This window comes from Alligator sinensis, unplaced genomic scaffold, assembly GCF_000455745.1.
Source record: "Alligator sinensis unplaced genomic scaffold, ASM45574v1 scaffold1321_1, whole genome shotgun sequence".
NCBI classification, from domain to species: domain Eukaryota; kingdom Metazoa; phylum Chordata; order Crocodylia; family Alligatoridae; genus Alligator; species Alligator sinensis.
The window spans coordinates 157,912-172,854 of record NW_005843387.1 but is presented as its reverse complement, the minus strand read 5'-3'; the positions used below and the strand labels follow the sequence as shown (position 1 = coordinate 172,854).

Sequence of the window (14,943 nt, the reverse complement as noted above, 5' to 3'; positions counted from 1 at the left end):
CCCACTCCACATGCAGCCACCACCCTGCCCACATACCCTCCCCCTCCCCCCGCCACCCCATGCCACTGCCACCCCCTCCCCAACAGGCTGGGGAGGGGGTGGCAGTTACCCCGGGGATGCCGGATAACAGAGATTTTACTGTATTTATTTAAAAGGCCCGGTGATATGTAGATCATCTGTAAGCAAGGCTCTGGTACTCAAGCAAGTGCCATTTCATAACACAAATCCTCTAGAACTGACTAATGAAACTCAAGTAAATAGCTAAATTATACATTGCTTGGTATTACTGCGTAAAATATTTTATTACATTCATGCATATTGAAAAGTGATGTGGGAACTGCACATTAATATAGTACTGCATAGAACTGTGAGTTTTCAGGGGAGACATGCAAACTTTTTTGCTCCCTATATTAAATGCACAGGTATATAAAAATCAAAGGTTTTGAAATACAAGAAGCACAAGGAAAAAACCCCTCCTCGTTAAAAAAAAAAAAAAATGACCAGTACCTATTAGGCCTCCTGGAGCAGCATACTGTAGATCATTGTGTTCTGCAAAAAGGGACACAATTTTGGAAAAGATTGGCTTGCACATGAGTTTTCCTTCACTGTCCTTGGAGACTATACCAGGTCTGACCTCAATTTCCTGGCCCACCTGATTATCATGGAGAAAAAAAAATAGATACATGTTTCACTACAGTGCAAGGTTAGCTGTTTTTCAAAATCACAGGTATTTAATTTTTTTTGATACTGGGTTTACAAAGAACTCCCGGGTGTATTCAATATTTACTGAAGGTTCAGCTATCTTCTACCTTCTTTAAGGTAACACTTAAAGTCTAGTTTACTTACAAATTTAGCTAGTATATGGGAGCCAGAAAAACTAATTATCCAAACCAAAGAAAGTACATGTTGTATAAACATCAAGTGTTAAATGTCCCGTTTACTTTCCAATTTAATAGTCAAAGATGCTATTTAACAGCCAGAAACTTTAAAATATTCCCATTGACAGTACCCTTCCCCCCACAAAGAACCTGAATACATGGTCATGGGTACTGTTGGTATAGTGATGGAATGTATAGCTAACACACCCAACTAGCTGCTAATTCTAAATAAAAGTCTCTCTCAAACTCCATCTTTTTTAAACTTTTACCAAACAAACGTGCCCAGACAAGAAACTACAACCCCTCTTGCTGCAAAGCATAAGAGGCACATATGAACTTTGAAAAAGGTCATTGTCATTTCAGAAGCTCTCCATATTGTTACTAGTAATATTTAGAAGATTACTGTGACAAATATACAAAAAGTATTTTGAGTGCTTTACAGCTTTTGTGCAACATCATGTTTACTATTTACCATTTCTATTTATCTTTTACAATAGAAAAGTGGGGAAAAAAAACTTAAGATAAAAATGCTCATGAAATTAGAGTGGCACGTGCAAACATCACCTGAAACTTTTTTTAAATTTTTTTTAATAGTTGGCTATACTAACTCTAGTCTATGCATTACATAAAATACAAAAAGGTTTTGACTGGCCCTAAAGAACCCCCCATTGTGTTCCTGTTCATTACTATAATGAGGTATTCAGAGGTCAAGAAAGTAGCTGCTACCTTTAGTACTCCTTTTAGAATACTACCACCAGCTACACCACCTTTAAGATCATCAACTTCACATCCAGGCTTGTTGACATCAAAAGACCTAATTACTGAAAAAGAACACACACCTCCATTAATATCAGCGCTTGGTAGATAAAATAATGCTGTTCTCTCTATGGCGCTGAATTATATTTGATCGTTTTAATAATGTTGAACACTGGCAAACTAGACTATATATCCCAGCACTTGTAACAGGAAAAAAAAGACTGCTGGTTTTCCCATCTCATTATTAACAGATTGTGTTTGGTATGCTCAGTGAACAAATAGCCTCTAGATTTCCCATGTGCATGTAAAATCCATCTTGTGGAAGTAGGTTTTAAGATGTTGTGAAAAAAAGTGTTAACACTTATGCAAATGTGACATAATATATTGTCACTATTAAAGTGTTAGCCAGACAAGTGATTATGTAAAAATGTCACTCACTCAACATACACATTCCTCACACCTTCAAGCATGTTATTTGCCAACAAGCATTCAACAGCTTGATTTTCATGCAACATTAGTTTGTCAGTGCTTAGAGTAATCTTCATACAAGAACAAATGTGACAAGTCTTTGAGAGGATAAATTAAAAAAACTTTTATATCACATTATAACCACTCCAAGGGCCTGGACATGCAACACATTTACACTAGCGTAATTTACATTCCATCAGTTTACAAAACCAAATTATACAAAGATCTTGAGGGGACAGATAAGTAATCATTCTGGGGTAGCTGCATGCAGAGAACTTCTGGGCTATTACTGAACTTCACCATTAGGTGGCAGTGGAACAGGTAAGGGCTACTTTGGGATAAACTGCAGGCACAATACCTATTGTTACTTACACCAATGAAAGTTTAGCCCAGATTTTTCTCAGATTCAAGTCAGTCACACTGTTGTAGGGCCGAATATTGTATGTCTGTTCTAGGTTTTTTGTTTTTTTTAATGCTAGCGAGAAGGCTGATTACACCAGTGTAAACATGTCACGTGTCCAAGCCCTTAAAGTGACAAAAAACAAGTTCAATTACATAGTTAAATATGTATGAATTACTGCTATATACAAAGTTTCAGCAAACAGAAGCTGCAGTGTACCAAATGCTCCTCTAACACTATTTAAAGCATCTTTCATAATCCTAGTATTGACTTAGGGGACGAGTAGTGCAACATGTAGATTACATTTAAACATTTACATACCAATAAGCCTTGGTTCAGATGTGAAGTCTCGCAAAGGGACTGGAATTTTCTTTACTATGTATTCACAAACTACCTCAATGTTGTATTTCAACTGTGCTGAGATTGGAATAATGGGAGCACCTTCTGCAACTGTGCCTATTACAGAAAAATAAAGTACTTTTATAAACATAGCTGTAGCATTTACCGAAAATATAGACAAACATTCAGACTGTCTTGAAAACCATGAATGGAATTGCAGGGACAATTTATATATTCCCAAAACCAGAAACTTAAAGTGATACAGAAATATCAGGTAGCTTTGTTTTTAATTTTAGCTCAAAGCAAGCCACACTGCTGCTGTTAGTAGCATAATATGGCTCATATTGCTTAAAATTGCTTATGCATTTGAAGTAGGAGACTTATATAGTTCAGGGGTGGGCAAAATGCAGCCCACGGGCTGGATGTGGCCTGCCAAGCCATTCTATCCAGCCCTTGGGGCCCCTAAAAAATTTAGAAAATTAATATTTATCTGCCCCTGGCTGTCTGTCATGCAGCCCTCGATGGCTTGCCAAAAAAACTCAGTAAGCGACCTTCCGCCCAAAATAATTGCTCGCCCCTGATATAGTTTGTTCTCCAAGACAACTGTGAACAGCTTTTTGCTCCAAAGAGAACTGGCTTCATTCTTGATGATCAGAAGTGACATGAAATGAATTCAAAGGATTATTCCAGTCATTTAATTCTAAGGAATGAAATAAGTTTTGCATGCTTTGGGAGACCTACAGAGGAACAGCATTACAGCAAAGTAATAGATTTGAATCCTCCAGTCTTACGATGTAACTTATGACTGGACCAAGTTGCCTTCAATGAAAAACTTTCCTGCTTGTTTGGACTGTAAATAGACCCTAAGTGAGACATCTCTCTCTTCCCAAGTGTTCTGAAAATGAGAACTAGTGCATCTTGACCCTCTCTGTTTGTTCTAGCAGACCCAGATCAAGATGTCCTACCAAAGACAGATCTAAAATATCTGATGTATCATTAGCTATTCTGCAGTAAGGCTGCACTAAAGTTTGCACTTGAAGTAGAAATAAAATTCCCCGTTTCAGACTTAGCTGATTTAGTTTTCAAGACTGGTATAATTTTTTTCAGGACTTTTATACCTTCAGTCAAGTACTTCATTTGCAAAGCAAACATTTAAACAGGCTCTCTTTTGTAGTGACAGCCCATCTTATTCACATGTCAATTTCTTTAAAAACCTCAGTACTCAAAAAAATTCAAACTTTCAACCAGCTTGGACACAGATCACTTAATATGACTGCTCAGATCTAAGCCACATCCATTTGTGATGCTGCTAATTTGCCTCCATAACCTTAGTTTGTACATCTGTCTGTTGAACAAAACAGAAAGGAAGCTAGGAAAGTGATGCTAAAGGAAAGGGGGGAGTAACATTTAGCAGAGCTTACTTAAAAGAAGCAAAAGTAGAGGACGGTCTACAAGGATGTGGCAACTGGGGCCATGGGATGACAGCCCAATTTTATGCCTGACATTATGCCTCTTTCTTTGACTTCCAATGTACTTGAGCAACAGAATAGGAAACCCCTAGACTTAAGATAGCAAGCAGGAGTACAGAGAAGCCAAAATACAAGGTGGGATTTGTAAAATGAAAGAGAGCTTATCACTTTATGAAGTCCATGACTAGACCAGAGACGTACAACAAGCAGCCCAGCAGGGCAATTTCAGCCGTCCACTGTAACTCTTTATTAAACCATTACATTTGTTGCTGCTCCTTAAGCTTCAAAAACAGAAGGATTTGAAAAGCAAAACCACGAGTCAACTTACTGTACTCTTCCCAGATGCAAATTGTGTCCGTCCTGCCTGGTAAAGCATCAATCTTTGCATGCACCTGCCTGTGTGGCTCAGTAACTGACTTGTAGACATGCTGAAGGCTTATGATCCTATAAGCAGTGGCCCTCAAAATGGAAAGCATAACTTGCAAGAGGCCTTCAGAGGCTGAGTTGTATGCTCCTATATTAGACATTTCCCTTTTGCAATTTTTTTTTGTGAAAGGCATTCGTATTCTATAATGATGAACGTAAGTAGTTTGTATTTGAAGTGCCTGAAGCAGAGGAGCAATGGTTGGCAATATGTAGTTAACTTAAGTCAAAAGTTCACGTTAGTTTAGGACCTGGACTTTTACTGGCCAATTTATGTTAGCTGTGGATGTTGCCTGCCTTGTTTCCCCCCCCTAGAGATAATCCTTAAAGGTACTAAATGACAGTTGTTTGGAAGCAAATGATAATGCTATTTACTTCCTATGCATTAGCTAGGAAATATGAAATGCTAGCTTAAAAAAAAAAAGGGGTATGAAATCCTGACTCACGTACAGAATTACTGAATGTGAATTCCAGGTTTTGGAAACCTACCTTGTACAAAAGAAAGAATCTGTTCATACTGCTCTTTAGCCTGGCTCTCCTTTACCAAATCAATCTTATTCTGTAGAATTAGAATGTGTTTCAATTTCATGATTTCTATAGCAGCTAGATGTTCAGAGGTCTGGGGCTGAGGGCACGACTCATTACCAGCTGAAAGAAAAAAGGAAAAATAATTATGCGCATAAATCTATGTTAAGGATACAAAAAGATACCTACTGTCCTACTGTTTAAGAGAATACTGCCAGATAGCTCTCACTCATTTTTGTTTTTAAACTGCCTGCATTTAGCACACTGTTGTTACCAAACTATGAAAAACTGCAATGACAGAACAAAAGACCCATGCAAGTGTATGTTACTCGATTATCCAGAAAGCCACCTTCCTTCCCACATGCCTGATGTGCTGTTGATAACAACAGAATTTACTGATTTTCCAGGAAACATGGCCCATCTATCCACTCAGTATTTTTTCCTTCTTAGGCGACTGAGAGCTAATAGTTTACAGTTCTTTCACACAATTAAAGCTGTAACAAGTCAGGCCTGTTATTTTTGTTTAGTTTCCATTAACTGGTGTTTATTCTGAACATCTAAAAAGGTTTTATTTACTTCCTATCAGTGGCACAACTGCTTTCAAGTCAGAATAGTGACATTCTACCTAGATTAGTTTATTAACATAAGACTGGACAAGATCAGGTACTTTGATTTGGTCCATATTAGCTTTGATTTACCATTTTTACAGACATCTTTGTACCCTGGTACAACTAGCACAATATATTTACATTAAGAGGAACAGAAAATGAGCTGACAGTTGAGGGAAAAGAAAAATGTGCTTAATCTGCTTAAACATCTTCATGATAGAATCTAAACCTTATCTTGCTAGAACAGTGATAATTTCATCTCTGCCCAGGATCCTCTACCATCACATGCATGCACAAGTATTACTGCTTCAGCTACTAAACTAGTCAGCATGCTTTAACTACATGGTAAAAATTAACTTATGAAAGCATGACATTTTTGTAAACACCATACTTCAAAAAATATATTTTTTTAAGTTTTAATGGCATTCACTTTTTGTGTGTGTATAAAATCTGGTTCCTGTTTTTCTTTAGAATAATTGCATTAAAATTAACCCATTGGAATATGATAAAACAGGTTCAACTTTCCATCTAAATATTACCTATCAACAGCAAAGCTGCATCCATGACTGCCGCACCGTTCAGCATAGTAGCCATCAAGATATCATGACCAGGACAATCCACGAAAGAGACGTGTCTGTTGCATAATAAGAAGAGAGAGAAAACCAGAAGCTGATTATCATTAACTGTAAACCAGAACTGAATTCATCATTAATAGGCATAACGATTTAAAGCACATGCAAATAATCTATACACTTCTAGGAATGTAGAAAGGTGCCTTTTGGAACTATTGTACTATTAACATGAATACTACTGAAAATCATCAACACAATCTTTTGAGTATATTGCATAGACTGCAATAACTGGACTATTTCAGGTTCTTGTCTGTATTCAACAGAAGAATCTTTATTCCGTAACATGGCAAGAACACAGCTGTATGCCGCTTCACTGACGATATTAAAAATTCACCAATGGTAAAGAAGAAGTAAAAGAAACTGGTGTGTTTAGTGAACTGTTTTGAGTGTTGGTCTTACAACTATCAGAGCCCACCAGAAAAGGAAAAAAAAAACTATTTTAGAACAACTGCAGAGGTATGAAATATTTTGCAAGCACTCATAACTATCCTACTTAAAACACCACAGATAATCTTCTGCACCTTTTAGATACTGACTCTGACAATATTACATTATTACAATATTGATAATATTACAATATTGTCACGTGAAGGCAGTTCCTTCACAGCATCTGATGAAGTAAACTGCTTCTTATGAAAGTTTGTTATACACCTCGGATTTAGTCTATAAGTTACAAATTTACCCTGCCTTCTACCTGACTTCAGACTAACATGGCAACTACTTTTCAATATTACACTTTGACAAGAATGACTGCCTCATCTCCAATTGTATTCCTAAGACTCACTCCCAAGTTAAGTTTTAAGTGTTCACGAGTCCGATTAAAAAGCCCTTATGATTTTGCAGTCTGTGGGGGAGAAGTTTAAGTGATGCTCTACTCTGAAAATAAACTTTAAAAATAGGTCTATGAATTTCCATGATAACCAATATCTAAGTGACTTTCAGAATTCAGATTACGAGTATGAGAAACAACATTTTATTTAAAAGCCCTGCAAACTAGATGGAACTGTAAAATTAATATTATGCTTTTTCAAGCAAGTAAATTGTCACCAGTAGCAGATTTTGCAATTCAAAGGTACGCCTTCAGCCATATCTGTACATCTTCAAGATCTTTAAAATACCTTAGGACTAAAGTGATAGGTTTATTAGAAAACTCTAAACAAAAGCCTTCTCAGTCATTACAACTTATTCAGTAATCCCTGTCAATGATGAGAAATTGAGATTTGACTCCTCTCTCAACTGCACGGGTTCCAAAGAGTCACCAGGAATCAAAAGCATATGTATCGCTTAGTAAACAGACACACCACAGACATACAAAGAATAAACAACGCTGCCACTTAATTAAACACTTTTATAGGATAGCATCCAATTTCAGGTTTTTAATTGCTGTTTTATATCTCTCTCTCTCTCTCAACAGCAGGCAAAAGTGACCTAAGTTTAGGCCAGAGGCAGGCAGCTGTAGTGGCAGAGGGAGTGTAACCACTGCTGAAGCTCTTCACTGCTGAACACCGAAGCCTCACATCCATGAGCTAAATCAAATGGCTCTGTGGGCCACAGGTTGCCAAACCCAATGTAGAAAAAACTACAAACAAGTCAAGAACAACTGAAGTCATTCAATCTACATCAGCCACCTGACTAATTTAAAGTTCCCTTTGGTCCCAGGAATATCTGTAGGGAACTCATCTGGTGTGCTACTTCCACAAGACCGGTAACACTCTGGTCGGGAACAGCTGGGATCCTCAAGTTTGTAGATCTGGAATAACAGAGAGAGAAACAGGCTTAGGTTACCAGTGGTCAGTCTCATATTTTTTCTCTCCCCCAAAAATAATACCAGTTAATATGTCAAAACAAACAAACAAAGCAGAGTTTCTAGATTTATTGCAATAACTAACCTTAGCATTGGCATAACCCAGCTTGATAGTGATATTTCTTTCCAGTTCATTTTTGAATCGGACAGTATGAACTCCAGATATAGCTTTGACTACAGTTGACTTTCCGTGAGCCACATGGCCAATTGTACCTATATATTAAAAGCAAATATTTGTCAATACATAATTGTTTAATTTGTGCAACGTTCTGCTTCAAATTACCTACATATGTAGACGGAGTACCTGTTAAACCTTCAATATCTAAATTAAGAACTAAATTTGTACAAGGTCACCCATAGCCCCATGAAACCAGCTGGCTCAGAGATTTAATTGTAAGCATATTTAGATTTCTTAACCAGTTTGGGTTTTTTTTTATATCAACATAGGCCATGATCCTGAGATAAGCTCTATATAGACACTCTGGGTACTTACTGTTCAATGATCATTACAGAACCAGGACTATATGGAGCGAAAACAAGTTTCAATTGAGGGAAACTGCAACTCCTACCTGAGACACACTTCTTTGAGAGAATAAGTCTCTCATGCCTAAAACATACACTACAACTACCTTTGAGCAAATAAATCCATGGTGGAACTGTTAACAACATACTACTTTACTTAAAGTACAAAGCTTAGATTTTTATTCAATTTTCTACATTTCATTGAAAAGTTTGGATTTTATCCATAGCATTTTAAAATAAAACTCTGCAGCACTGTGTTAGTTCAAGAGTGTCAAAAACTGTCACATCTATAATTAAATGTTCTTTTTTTACCTATATTAATTGTAGCTTGTCTACTGATGACTTCTGGTGAGAGAGGTGTCAGCTTGGTAACATCCTGTATGGGGCAAAATTTCACAATCTATAAGCAGTGTACATGTTCAGGTACAAGATAATAAAAAAAATGTTCTGTTAAGGAAACCCATCAAAAGTGTTTAAAATAGTTCTAATTGCTCACAGCATTAGACTTCTGGAAGAGGTCAGAAAGGGAATTTGTAAAAATGCCTCTATAATTAACATGTTATTCATGCATATATAATTAGAGAAAACAAAACTAGTAAAACTAATGTAAATTCACAGATAGCTATTTATAAACAGTGGGGAGTTTCCCAAATCCATTTATTCCTATCTGTGTGGCAAAGGAAAGGCATGTAATGGAAGAAAATCCTCTTAGATTAACAAAACTTTTTTATTTTATGGAGTGGTATTTGAAACAGTCCAAAAAATAAAAAATAAATAAAAAAGAGTATTTTGTTTTAAAAGTATACAAAGTTTACTCCTAACATTTTACTCATTACTTTTCATCTCCTTGCACTGTCTGTTCAAGATGCTGAATCAGGGAAACACTTGCATGATTACATACAACAGAGGCCCAGAGAATTTACAGTATGAGAGACATGACCTGTGGCTGTCACTGTGCATCAGAGTGACATGTACAAGTAGACCTTGTCATCACCAAGACTGCTCCGACTGCATAAAGCTACTTCAGAGGCTACAGTCCATCTACCACCTTAGGAATCTGAGAACACAACCAATATATGGAATCCAAATTTAGGAAAGGGCTTGAAGTTTTCAAAAGGGTCTAATATGACCACCTATCCATGCCTATTTGTGTAAAGGCTGGAAGCTATAAGGGGACAGGCTCAGGGGTTAGACCAGGGGAAGGTAAAACATGGCCTGCAGGCTGAATCTGGCCCACCAGGTGATTTCATTCGCCCCATGGCCAGGTGCCTACCAAATTACTGTATCCAGCCCAGCCCTGGGCTGCCCCTGCTGTGCTCACATGGGGCCGAGCACCACTCACTCCTGCGGGGACAGTGCATGCTGCACTCCCACCCTCATCCATTGGACAGTATTGACCCCAGCCCCGCAGGTAGGGAAACAGCGGTGGGTGAGGGAAGTGGTGGCAGTGGCAGGCAGCAGAGGGAGAGGGGGGAGTGGCAATGGTGGCAGCTGCAGCAGGCAGGTGGAGGTGGGAAGGGGTGTGAAGAGTGGAGGTGTAGTGGTGAATGGATGGAATCGTAAGGAAGTGGCAGAAGGGTGGCAGCAGCAGCAATCACAGGCAGGGGAAGGGGTGGCAGCAGCGAGGGGCGGGAGTGGTGGGAGTGAGCAAGAGCAAAGCAGCAACTGGGTGGGAGCTACCTTCCCCCTCCACACACCCCACAACCCCCCACAAACCCCATACCCACCCACACATCACCACACCCCCTCACAATATACAAAATTAAGACTTCATTTGAGCCATTACACAATCACCTCTATGTATATGACACAAACACACACAAATCAGGACAAAAATATTTAATTTGAAATAAAATTAAAATGTTATTGTAAATGTTCAATATAGGGAGGTGCCAAAGTCCCCCACACGGAAGACCTCTGTGACATCACAGTGGTCACCCATGCCTTCCGCGTCCTGACCTGCCCCGACCCAATGGTATCATCGCCGCCAGCGACCTTGAGGAGACCACCTGCAAAAGGATTGCAGGACAACCCAATGGACATGAAGGGGTGGCAGCAGCGAGGGGCGGGAGTGGTTGCAGTGAGCAAGAGCAAAGCAGCAACTGGGTGGGAGCAACCTGCGTCTCACTGGAGGGCGAGTTCAGCAGAGATGGCGGGGACTTTGCCTCGCTGTGGAGCTGAGCCCACAACTCCATGCACCACACCTGGAAGTGCATTGGTTGTGCCTGGACCTGGATCAAGGAGCACTGGGAGTCTTGCTGCAGCCAGCCCCGTATGCCAACCCCGTCACTGTGACGCCCTGCATGAGGACCTTCCTGGAGCAGTTCCTGAAGGATGCCATCCATAACAAGCATGCCGGCGACCCAAGGTCCAAACCTGACCACAGCAAGGTCTTCAACAACACCTCAAAGTGGGACTCCAGCAACCACTTCATGCCAGCGGGAGCTTCACACGTTTCGTGGATGGCACTTCCTCCACCACACCCGCCTCGACTACCTGCCTCTGAACACAGCCATCTGCTTCGGCCACCAGGACAAGAGGTGCCAGCGGCGCGGCTATGCAGCAGAGACCCTCTCCCCACATGCTGTACAGCTGCAGGACACATGCCAGAACCTGGCAGCTCCGCCACAACACTGTGAGGACTGTCTGGTGAAGGCCTTCCTAGCCGCGCCGGGGGGGGGGGGGGGCTCAACCGCACCATCCTGGGCTGCGAGAGCCAGATACGCCCCGACATCGTCATCACAAATGAGGCGGCCAAGAAAATAGCGATCATGGATGTACCATCACCTTCGAGAACTGGTGCCAAGCCTTCAGTGATGCCCAGGCTCGCAAGCAGGAGAAGTACGCCCCACTGGCCAACATCCTGAGGGGCTACAGCTACGACATGACGGTCGACGTGGTCATCGTAGGGATGCTCAGAGTCTGAGACCCCAGCAACGAGAGCATCCTGCATGCCTGCTGCGTCTCCCACCGCTACGCCAAGCTGATCCACCACCTCATGGTTTCTGACACCGCTGGTTGGTCCCACGATACCTATGTCAAGCACATCATGGGCCATCACCAGTACACCGACCCCACCAGACCGGACCCAGAGGGGACCGCCTGAATCCCACTCTGCACCTGATGGACTCCGAGCGGAATCTTCAACAACGGACCACTCCACTCGAAGAGGACCCCCACCATAAGACTCTATAGACTGAAAACCTCTTTCAACCTACCCCCTCCACCATTGCAGACCAGTGTACAGGCTAGTGTGCATCCTTCTTCTTTCTCTCTCACTGTTGCAAACCCCCTCCCTCCCCTTCCCCCACCCCATGTTTAGTTGGCTAACATTGTATTTTCTGTAACCTGGTTGCGTTCTCCTCCTCACCCCCATCCCCCATATGTTAGTCAGTCACTCAGGCACTCTGTATTTCCCTTATGGCTTTGTCATCTTTTTGGGTCATGACTCATAACATTTACCAATAAAATTCAATCTGTTAACTTGTTTTTTTCAATTCCAAGATGGCAAACCCCCTTGCCAAAAGGAGTATGTCTGGTGGTAAGGGGAGGGGACTTCCACTGGCAGAGGGCAGGGGTTAGGGGGTAGGACTTCTGGTCCCACGATGATGATCAGGGCTACCCTTGCAGCCCTCAACAGCTCACCAAAATTTGTTAAGCGGCCAGCAAGTGGAAGTAACTGCCCACCTCTGGGTACCTGCCAGACCTAACCTTTTATACTTTTCTTCCCCCCCCCCCCCCCCCCACCCCCTTTTTTACCTTTTGTCTTCCTAATTTTCAGCAATTTACTTTTTCCACAAACAGCCTCTTTTCTACCTTGGAAAACTACTACAGTAGAATCTCCCTTACTTACCTTCCAGGCTTTTTTCCCCTTGTTTCCCCACTCCCTTCTCTACCTTTTGTTTTCCTAATATCCCCCTATTTACATTCTCACTGACATCCTGTCACTTCTAGCTTCTCTAATTCCTTAGTCTCAGAAGAGCACAGACTCCCTATGCCTGAAGAAGGGTAACTATGCCCGAAAGCCTATAAAGAACTTTTTTCCAACTACACAGTTGGTCTAATAAAAGCTATCACATCTACCCAAAGACCCTTGCCTGCCTATGTGCTTAGAACAACACGGCTACAACCAAAAACCCAGCACCTCTGGGTTAGACTCACTGAGTGGCATGAAGCAAAAGCAAAGCAGCAGAGTATGTAAGCAGCACCAGCAAGGTACAGAAAACAGAATTAAAAGGTCTTATACTCTGATCCCACAAACTGTGCAATCTCTTATGTTCTTTTTACTCTACAAATAACAAGGCTGGCTGGTCAGAACCAGGAAATATATAGGACCCTTTTGAGGTGGGCGAACAAACTACTCCTGGAGGAGAATCAGGGACTTCATGCCAACAGCCTTACATAGGTGTATGGCAAAACTAAAGAGCATTAAAGAACATGGTCGGGAGGCAGGAAGAGGCAGTCTGAAGTCAGTCTGGAGGCCAAGTAGTGTACAGACTAAGAAAGATAGAGACGTCAGGTGAGGTTCCCCTGCTACTATAGTTTACAATAGATGGTACTCCTTCCCACTGTTAACGCCGAGTACTAGGTGGCGCTTAATAATCTGGCAACCTCTAGGGTGGGCTCTGGGCAGAAGAGCACCTTAAAGGGGCTACTAGTCTTATCCCTGGCAAAGGAAACACTACAAAAAGTTTGTGGAACTGAGGCCTGTTCCATGGTAGGGAAGACTGGGCTCTTTAACCCTGGCCAGCAGCTAGTCCAGGAGTGGAGCTGCAGAAAAACAGACAAATGGATGATGGTCCAAACGTATGGGCACTTGCCTCCCCTTTGGATTAAACCAGCAAGGCCAAGAGGGGAACATCGGTGTGCAGGAAACTCAGCGTCTGTGCCTGGAAAGGTCATGCCAGCTTTGTTTTTATCTTTCTATATTCAGCAAGCATATTCCTCCCTCAGTGCCATTCTGCCTTGTGAGACAGGCAGACACCTACTACTCTAGCTGGATTCAAAAAGGGACTGGACAAATTCTTGGAGGGAAAGGGCATCAGAAGATATTGAGCATGGCAGTCAGGAACACAGCCTCTGAAATGGAACTGCCTAGACCTTAAATGCAGGAGGCTGCAAGTGAGAGAGGAACAGTGGAGAAAAAAATGCTCATCATACCCAGCCCACTCTCCCTATCAGCATCTGCCCCTACCGCTGTGTGACACTGGCCTACTGTGTGTCCCGAAAGATGGTGGGCTTAGGCCCATTGCCAAGTACTACTGTATTTTATGATGGGGCTAAGCCTGCCATCTTTCAGCACATCCAGTAGGCTGGTGCTCCGACGCCACTGTGGCACCAGGATCAGGAAATATATAGGACCCTTTTCAGAGGGGTGAACAAACTACCCTCAGCGAAGCATCACCCCACCAGCCTTACACATGCCTAGGGCAAAACCAAAGAGCGTTAAAGAAGATAACATGGCGGGGGGCAGAAGCAGGAAGAGGTAGTTACCCGTGTTAGACTGAAGTCAGTCTGGGGGCCAGATACTATACAGCAGCAGTTCCCAATCTGTGGTACAGATACCACCAGTGGTATGCGTTAACAGGCTTATTTTAATTACACTATATGACAAACATTTGCTGGCAGTACTTAAGGTTGTATTGGTTTAAATTGGTGGTGTGCAATCTGTCAGAGTTCGGGAACTGCTGCTGTAGAGACTATTAAGCCTCCCTTAAGAAGAGACCCCAGTGGGGGACACATCAACAAACTGTGCATAACACAAGAGCCAGGACCCAGGGTCTGACCCACGAAACGGCAGTCCCTATGCGCGCCTAAATACGGTAGATGCACAACGGAGCAGAAGCTCTCCTCAATCCAAGCTAGCTTCAGCAGCTGTAGGAGGAGGATACTGGGGGGAGGGTGGGGCGGGAAAGGGATGGCTATGGGGGGAGGAAGCGCAGGTGCCTCTGCCTGGCCTACAGGGCTGTATGGAAGCGAGGCAGCCCTAGCAGAACCCCCCGCATGAGCCCAGGCAGCGAAAGGCGACACAGCACCCCACCTCCCCTCGAGCTCCGACCCCAACCGCCCTCCCTCCCAACCACCAACCTCAGCCCCGGCCTCACCAGGCTGGCGAGGTC

The 14,943-nt window shown here is 42.2% G+C and overlaps 1 protein-coding gene across 1 annotated transcript; it reads right to left on the bottom strand.

The window, feature by feature from the left end:
* Positions 1-418: 418 nt before the first annotated feature.
* EIF2S3 (eukaryotic translation initiation factor 2 subunit gamma) lies at positions 419-12,090 on the bottom strand. Its single transcript, XM_006038549.3, has 9 exons — positions 11,612-12,090; positions 9,137-9,200; positions 8,388-8,515; positions 8,127-8,248; positions 6,406-6,500; positions 5,223-5,381; positions 2,824-2,958; positions 1,605-1,699; positions 419-652 (listed from the first exon to the last, which is right to left on the bottom strand). Exons 1-9 carry the CDS (start codon positions 11,684-11,686, stop codon positions 434-436), a joined length of 1,092 nt encoding a protein of 363 aa, XP_006038611.2. The 5' UTR covers positions 11,687-12,090; the 3' UTR covers positions 419-433.
* Positions 12,091-14,943: the final 2,853 nt, after the last annotated feature.

Excerpts from the sequence above, each read along its gene's own strand:
- EIF2S3 (XM_006038549.3), bottom strand. The coding sequence starts at position 11,686 with ATGTTGGCCAGTGGGGCGTACTTCTCCTGCTTGCGAGCCTGGGCATCA. Across the intron at positions 9,201-11,611 it reads CTTGGCACCAGTTCTCGAAG|GATGTTACCAAGCTGACACC; the intron begins GTGATGGTACAT and ends TGCCCCATACAG. Across the intron at positions 2,959-5,222 it reads GATTCTTTCTTTTGTACAAG|GCACAGTTGCAGAAGGTGCT; the intron begins GTAGGTTTCCAA and ends TTTCTGTAATAG.